Source organism: Myotis davidii, unplaced genomic scaffold (genome assembly GCF_000327345.1).
Source record: "Myotis davidii unplaced genomic scaffold, ASM32734v1 scaffold130, whole genome shotgun sequence".
Taxonomy (NCBI): Eukaryota; Metazoa; Chordata; class Mammalia; order Chiroptera; family Vespertilionidae; genus Myotis; species Myotis davidii.
Window position 1 is genome coordinate 6,107,121 of NW_006285040.1, and position 8,912 is coordinate 6,116,032.

The 8,912-nt window shown below is 41.8% G+C and overlaps 1 protein-coding gene across 7 annotated transcripts in view; it reads right to left on the bottom strand.

Moving 5' to 3' along the window:
• Window positions 1–8,912, bottom strand: part of APC (adenomatous polyposis coli) — a 106,357-nt gene that overhangs the window by 78,456 nt on the left and 18,989 nt on the right. For 3 of the 7 annotated variants that reach the window (XM_015558462.1, XM_015558461.1, XM_006755286.2), the window contains exon 1: window positions 6,640–6,813. The exons of 1 other annotated variant lie outside the window; for it this stretch is intronic. In XM_015558462.1, coding sequence (XP_015413948.1) covers window positions 6,640–6,786 — 147 coding nt within the window. In that variant the 5' untranslated portion in view covers window positions 6,787–6,813. Of the gene's footprint in view, window positions 1–6,639; window positions 6,814–8,912 lie in introns of those variants that run through there. 3 more of the 7 variants (XM_006755288.2, XM_006755284.2, XM_006755285.2) reach the window with 2 other exon arrangements.

An 8,912-nucleotide genomic window follows, 5' to 3' on the forward strand; every position in this document is an offset into this window, starting at 1 on the left:
GCCAGTGATAGCAGGAAGTAGGGGTGGAGCCAGCGATGGGAGCTGGGCAGGGTCAAAGCTGGCAGTCCCGGGACCTAGGGGTCCCTTGCCTGGGCCTAAAGCAGAGCCCACGATCACCGGGCCGCTGCAGCTGCGGGTCCCCACTGCCCGGGCTGGACGCCTCAGCCAGAGGCGTCCTGCAGGTGCAGGGGCAGAGCCCACGTGATTGCGGCACCCCCCGCTGCCACTGCAGGTCCCCGCTGCCCAGGCCGGATGCTAGGCCAAAGGTGTTAGGCCTGGGAAGGGGCAGAGCCTGCAACCGCAGGGAGCTGGGGGTCCCCTGCCCAGGCCTGACACCTCTGCCGGAGGCCTCAGACCTGGTCAAGGGGCCGATCCGGTGACTCAGTTGCCAGCCCTATCCGCATGCCCCTCCGTACCTCTGCAATTTACTTCCGGACCTTCTCTGAGTCTCATTGTGCTTTTCTTTCCTTCTAGTTGTAGAATTTCCACTCAGCCAGCCTTCCTTTGGTTCTGGATGATGTCTGTTTTGTCTTTTAGTTGTATTTTTTAAGTGGTTGAGCGAGGCAGCAATTTCAGGTGTTTACCTATGCCGCCACCTTGATTTCTCCTCATTGGTTGATTCTTGTATGTGCCCGGACTGGGGATTAAGCCTGAAACCTTGATGTCTTGAAACAACACTCTAACCAATTACTATCAGCTAGAGCTAAAAAAAAATCCCCCAATTTTTAAAGAACATCTCATATAATAAAGAGGTAATATGCAAATTGACCATCACTCCAACACACAAGATGGCCATACCCATGTGGACACAAGATGGCCTGCAGGGGAGGACAGTTGGGGGGGACCAGGCCTGCAGGGGAGGGCAGTTTAGGGGCAACTGGGCCAGCAGGGGAGGGCAGTTAGGGGTGACCAGGACAGCAGGGGAAGGCAGTTAGGTGATCAGGCCTGCAGGAGACGGCTGTTGGGGGTGACCAGGCTGGCAGGGGAGCAGTTAGGTGTCGACCATGCTGGCAGGGGAGTGGTTACGGGTGATCAGGCTGGCAGGCAGAAGCGGTTAGGGGCAATCAGGCAGGAGAGTGGCTGGGAGTCAGCAGTCCTGGATTGTGAGAGGGACATCCCTCGAGGGAGAAGGCTGGGCTGAGGGACACACCCCCCCTCGGTGCACGAATTTCGTACACCGGGCCTCTAGTCTATATATATAAAAGCCTAAACGACCAAACAACCGGCCGCTATGACGCACACTGACCACCAGGGGGCAGATGCTCAACTCAGGAGCTGCCCCTGATCGTCAGTGCGCTCCCACAGCGGGAGTGCTGCTCAGCTGACTAGCCCATCCCAGGGGCCCACCTCACTCCCTCAGTAGTCCTGCTGGTCCAATCTCTGGAGAATGGGCCAGGCACTGATGGACCACCACCACTAGCACAATCCTGACAGTGCCTCTGGCCTCCTGGAAGTCAGTTTTGGGCCCTGCAGCCACTTCCCCTCTCTAGACGCTCCACAAGGAAGAAACGATATAAAAGCAGCTGCCAGGTGGTTCCAGCAACCAGCGCGAACGTCAGCAGGATGGATCCGGATCCTGGGCTGGCAAGGGCGTTCCACTGCCCGCCAGGAGGGCCCAGCACGTCCCAGCCCCCCAAAACCCCTCTTGGGGCAGGTGCCAGATGCAGGGCTCATGGCTGGCGAGCTCCACTGCAGTGGCGTGAGCCTCTCCTGATTAGGACTGATTGGGCACGAGCCCGTGGCAGGTGCAGCAATGCCGGGATGAGCGGGAGCGACAGGCAGGAACAGCAGGCAGTGTTGAGACTGTCAGTTTTGGCCCAATCCCCACAGGCCATGCCAAAGGACCCTACCCGTGCATGAATATTGTGCACCAGGCCTCTACTATGTTATATAATACTAGAGGCTCGATGCATGAAATTCGTGCAAGGGCCTTGGCCCCGACCCCTGCCCACCACCGCGGCCCCTGCCTGCTGCGGCTTTGTCTGGAAGGATGTCTGATCTAATCAGCACATTGCCCTTTTATTATTATAGATACTTGAGTCCCGATGCACAAAATTCATGCACGGGTAGGGTCCCTAGGCCTGGCCAGTGACTGGGGCCAATCAGGGCCTTCTGGCTGCCGGCCGGGGCCTCCCTTCTCTGGCTGCCAGCCAGAGCCTTCCTTTGTTCCACGCCGCCCCCTGGTGGTCAGCACACAACATAGAGAGCAATCAAACTCCCAGTCGGTTGAACTTCCAAGGGAACACTTTGCATATTAGGCTTTTATAGATGATAGATAGATAGATAGGTAGATAGATGACATTCCACCTGTACCAAAAGAAGGGCTGGTGTACCTTTCTAGTAGTTGACCCTAGAGAAATCAAGGACCACAGATTATTGACCATTAAAACTAGAAGATGTAGAAATCACTTCAACTAACGTTCTCATTTTACATTCAAGACACTTAATATACTTCAAAAGTAATTTACTTCACAGAATTATCTGTGATTCCTAGAAGAGTTTATGAGGCACAGTGTTTCCAAAGAGCAAACCACCACATTCCTTTAAATTAGAAGGTATTTTAGATGATATAAACCTTTAAATAACCTAGGAATAATCAAAGCAATCAGTGTTTAGCTAGTAAATAACATTTCATGTAGTTCTATTATAAGTTTCTTAGAGGTTAGCTAAGATTCTCCAGCAACTTTCATAGTTCTGGCATTTAGTAAGTACTCAAATATGTAGTGAATGTCTTTTCTCAAGTATCATTCATCTTTTCTAGTTCATCATGCCCTATGCCAGTGATGGCGAATTTTTTGAGCTCAGCGTGCCAGCATTTTGAAAAACCCTAACTTAACTATGGTGCCGTGTCACATATAGAAATTTTTTGATATTTTCAACCATAGTAAAACAAAGATTTATATTTTTGATATTTATTTTATATATTTAAATGCCATTTAACAAAGAAAAATCAACCAAAAAAATGAGTTCCCAGTCACCACTGACACACGTGTCATAGGTTCGCCAACTTTGCTCTATGCCGTGCCATCTTTTGTACTATGTCAAGTTTCACTCAGACTGTAATACAAAAAAGAAGGGGGGGGAGGAAGGTCAAAATCAAAAACATTTAACAAAAAGATTGGTTAAATTATGTGAAATCAGTAACAGTAAAAATAGACAAAAATGATAAAATAGAAATTCACAGCCCTAGCCGGTTTGGCACAGTGGATAGAGTGTCGGCCTGTGGACAAGGGGTCCCAGGTTCAATTCCGGTCAAGGGCACATGCCCAAGTTGTGGGTTCGATCCCAGTGGGGGGCATGCAGGAGGCAGCCAATCAATGATTCTCTCTCTTCATTGATGTTCCTGTCTCTCTCTCTCCCTCTCCCTTCATCTCTAAAATCAATAAAAATATATTTTAAAAAAATTTCACAGCCCTGGCCATGGTGGCTCAGTCCTGTGTACCAAAAGGTCACCGATTTGATTCCCAGTCAGGGCATATATCCAGGTTGTAGGTTCAATCCTCTGTCGGGGTGCCTACGGGAAGCAGCTGACTAATGTTTCTCTCCCATATTGATGTTTCTGTCTCTCTCTCTTCCTCCCCCTCCCTCTCTCTCTAAAAAACATCAATAGAAACTTTATTTTTTTTTTGTTAATACTCACCTGAGGATATTTTCAACTGATTTATTTTATTTTATTTTAAAGAGAGTGGAAGGAAGGGAGTGAGAAGGAGGGGGCGGAGAGAGAGAAACATCAATGTGATAAAGACACTTTGATTGGTTGTCTCCCACCTTCACCCTGACCAGGGCTAGGCATTGAACCTGCAACCCAGGTATGTGCCCTTGACCGGGAATTGAAAAGACCCTTTGGTCCTCAGGCCAATGCTCTAACCAACAAATAGTATTATATAGTCCAATCTGAAAAATAAATTTTAAGGGGTAAATTAATTTTTAAAATCCACAAAACAGCCCACCAGTGTGGTTCAGTGATTGAGTGCCAACCCCATGAACCAGGAGGTCTTAGTTTGATTCCAAGTCAGAGTACATGCTTGGGTTTCGGGCTAGATCCCCAGCAGAGGGACATATAGGAGGCAGCAGATCGATGATTCTTATCATTGATGTTTCTAACTCTCCCTCTCTTTTCCTTGCTCTGAAATCAATAAAAACGTTTTAAAACCCCACAAAACAATTTATGTATGGAAAGCATCAATAAATAGTTTTGATTCACTTTATAGGCATGCTTATGACTATTTTAACTTTTGAATTTTTTAATCACTCAATTCTAGCCATATCAATTAATAGTGAATAATTTCAGACCTATAAAGCCAACAGTTCAGTCTTAAATATTAAGTAATAACTTCATACTATAAAGGGAGGGGTAAAATCAACTTTTCTTATTTTAGTTCTTTCTTGTTTAATTCTTTAAAAATCTCAAATAAGTGTTTTATTTATAAGTATGCATATGATTAATAAGATACTCTAAAAAAAGGATGCTCTGAATGTCATTACAGAAACTAATGCCTCTCCATTTGTTTAACTACCAGATTATTTTACAAAGCATTCTTAAATCATAGTTAAAAACCCATAATCAAGTTAATATTTCTTCTTCATTTGATGATTTGACGATTTATATTGCTTTTCAAATAATTTATTGCATACTATTTTGTATGTTATGTAGTAAGAGACAATATTTAAAATAGTTACATAGAGTTAAAGTAGGTAATTTAAGTTTCTTACATCCTACATAATAAATGACCTTGGATAAAGTCACAACATACCTAATTAGGAGTAGTCTAACATTTAAAATGAAAAAAAAAAATGCTACACTGATCTGTTTAAATAGTAAAATGGGATAATTTATATAAAAATAAGAATCATAAACTCTCAAAGACTATATTAATCAGGGTTCAAAGAATTGACTGGTACTAGCTATTAAATTTCATTTGGAATTTTAATGTAACATCTTTAATTCTAGTTATAGTTTCCATCATATTTTTAAAAAGAGATCTTAAGGACTATTAACCCTGATATCCATAATAAATAATTCCTAAAGCCGTAATATATATTTTTAAAAAGAATAAAATTGTTTTAATTTATCATTGTAAAGTTTACAGTCTTATTTATTCAAGACCAAGTCCTTATTATCTTGAAAAAAATTACTGAAAGAAAATGATAGGTTCTCTTAAGACTTTCTATTAGGTCAGCACTATTTAAGAGATACTGTCACTGATCCTGGAGGGCTTTACAAAGCCACTGCACTGCCATCCTGTTCAGGAAGTAGGGAGGTGTGGGAGGCTGGCTATCATAAAACTACATAAAGATAATCCAGTTAAAACCCTATCAGTCCAAAACATGTTTTTAGACATTTAAGTAAATGGAAAAAATTTTAAGTACAATGAAAACATGTTATATCAAGAGCATATCTTATGAGTGCTAACTAAACAGAAATACCACCTATTAGAAAAGCCATGGTACTATAATTTAAAATATTTGCCTGTAGACTTTATTCAGTGATATCTAAAAGCAACCAAAGAGTAATATAAAATTACTTAATAAATACAAATTTAAATATTAAGCCTATTAAAAAGTATCACTATAATTTTTCACAAAGAAATTGACATAATAAAGCGATTTATTCTTGAATAACATACTGAATGACAAAGCTATACTATCAAAGAAAAAGATCCACTGCTTCATACATAAAGATTTCCTATAAGATTTATGATAGAGCAAAAAATTTGAGCATCTCTTTTGAGATGTAGAATCCAAGTGTCTGATACATTCCACTGTTAAAATATTCATAGTCTCATATTTTTCCTACTTTAAAAAAACAATTTTTTCTCCTATTCAGGTTACAATTAGAAACTATGGCTTCTTGTAATGGACTTCTACCACCAGCACTGCTGCACGGTTTCTTATTCCTCTGCAGTTGTCCTTTCACGCTAAAAGAGGGAGAAAAGCACTGCTGCAGTCATCTGCAAGAACTACCACTGCGCTGTGTAACTAACAAAGACGCTGCTATCTTTCTGCCACCCTATTCACTGGGAGTTCACTTAGATGTTTTACAAAAGCATGCAATTCTGATGACCAAAATTTCACCAAGCAACCAAAACCACCCTCAAACTGTGCGATACCTGCCTCCTCCTCTTCCCCTGCTCCAAGAAGCCCTTTCCTCTAGTTCACCTCAGCCATTAGCAAGCAGCTTTGTATCCCCTTTTGGCTGCCACTGCATGTGTCCTGTAGCCAGGGAGGAAAGAAGCCTTTCAATGGGTTAGAGCTTTTGCTCTTCGTCATGAATATGCTCCATTCTTTGTTGTCCTCTACCCGTTTCCTTAGGTTATTCTACTCTACTCTGTCAACAGGCATTATAAAAACAAAACCTCATTCTATCTTCAAAAACAGCTCTTAATCACAGCCTCCCCTAACACTCTGACCCCTCCCCCCTTCTTCCTCTTCTGTCAAAAACCTTGGTCAGAAGCACAGGAAATCCATCTCCTGTGCTGCAGTGGAAGGGGGGAGGGAGGGAGACGCCCCTGCATCCACGCTTGGCATGTGGCACTGGACCCTGTGCCAAGGAAAAAACCACCAGTTTCAAATAGTACGAGAAAAAATAGTCTCCCCTCCCTCTGCAGCAAGCCGGGTCATCGCGGCTCCAGCACCTACCCCATTTCCGAGCCCAGCAGCACCTCCATTCCGTCTCCAGTGACACCAAGGCTGGATGCGCCAATATAGCCACATGTCGGTCACGTGTGCCCATGCCCAGCCAATCGGTAGGTAGCCGACGGGAATGGGGAGCGCCCTGGTCCGCATCCAGCGGAATACACAGCTGCATCACGCTCTGCTTCCCAACCCGCAGCCCGCAGTCCACATTGGGCAGCAGGATACAGGGTCCCGCCCTGCTGCACAAGCAGCTGAGACCTAACCTACTCTAAGGCTTGTGGGTATGCGCTCACCCAACCTACCCCCACTCCCGCCCCCCCCCCCAAGCTTACGGAAGCGGACGTGCATAATAGATGGGGTGGGGGAGGTCCACATGGTGGAAAGATTAGCATGAGATGCTGGAAGTGGGTGAGTAATAAATTACATCTCATTCGCTAAGATTTACATATTTGCAGCACAGATAAAAAGAATGTATTATAATAAATAATTTTACATTACAAACCACTGATTTGTTAGGTAAATCACTCAAACTATGTTTGAATTAAAAATACAGTTACCAGAAAAGCTATGATGACAACATGGCCAAATCAAGGAGTCACTGTTTAGGTTAAATCTTTGCTTCTGCCATTTACTAACTCTGTGATTTTAGTCATTTAAAGGTTCAGTGCTTCAATTTCTTCTCCAAAAAAAAAAAAAGTAGAAGTATGGAATAGGGAAAGTAATATATATGAAGCAGTATTTAGAGCAGTCACTAATACTGTAAGTACTGTTGGCTACTAGAAATCTGAGATTTAAATGAACATTTAATGCAAATTCTATATTTCATTTAAATCTAACCAAGTAAAGCTTAAATTACTAATTTTTATGAGTTAGAAATATAAAAATCCAAATAGCAAAAAATTTTAAGTGTGATTCAAATCCTGATTTAAATTTGAAATAGATCGTGGAAACATGGCCAGTTTCCATGATCTACTTCAAATTTAAAAGGATACTTAACTTCAGGTCTTTAAGTAAAACATATTTACTATAATCTTTTCTTAATTTTTTAAATTAATAGCATGAAAAGAAGCAACTATTAAACAGCTGTGGATGAAAAGGGCTCACAAGTTCAGGGGAGGCCTGCATGGTAATCCTTACAAACTCAGCGACCAAAAGTAACCACACAGGATGGTCTGAACATAAAAATTCCTAACTAAAAGCAGGTGATAGTTGGTAGTCTTATCTTAGGCTTCTGGCTTCCTTGACAAAGGTCAAGCTTTCCCTTAAGTGAGCCTATTTTTTTTTTATTTGCATCTAAGATAACAGACTTTGAAAGGTCAAAGTACTATTTTCCCTCAAATCACAACCACCAGAGCATGAGACCATAGAACCCCTCATTGTTATTTTCCTCCCCTGCACATCACCTCTGTGCTATAAATGTTAATTATTAAGTATCCTGTAACCACCAATGCAAAAGAAGTATGTGTTTCTCTATTTTGCCTTTTTATCCAATCCCAGAGACCCCCCTCCACCTGCACTCACTTTGCTTTTGCCCACATCCTTAATCTACCACCAATGGATTTCATGTAACCCTCCTTACATCTCCTTTTATTCTTGTGTATAAAATAAGCTGCCAAACTGCCATTCTCAATCCATTGAGATTTTGCTTACCAGCAACTCTCATCAGTTTGGCTCAAATAAATTCACAAAATTCTCTTCAGATTTGGATGTTTCTTACATCTACAAAGTATATTTGGAGCAATTCCAATTTATTAAAAATTGTTTAAATTAGAAAAGAAGACATCCAAATTGGAAAAGAATACAACTGTCATTATTCAGATGACATATTGTACATAGAAAACCCGAAAGACTCCAACAAAAAATGACTAGACTTAATAAATAAATTCGGCAATGTAGCAGGATACAAAATTAACACCCAGAAATCTATGGCTGTTTTATATACCAATAATGAACTAACAGGAAGAGAAAGTAAAAAAACAATCCCATTTACCATTGCAACAAAAAAATTAAGATACCTAGAAACAAACTTAACTAAGTAGGTAAAAGACCTGTACTTAGAAAACTATAAGAGATAGAGGAAGACATAAACAAATGGAACAATAAACCATGTTCATGGATTGGCAAAATCAACATAACAATGTCCATACTACCCAAAGCAATCTGTAGATTTAATGCAATCCCCATTAAAATACCAATGGAACATTTTACAGACCTAGAAAAAACTTTCCAAAAATTTATCTGGAATACAAAAGGACCTCAAATAGCTGCAGCCACCT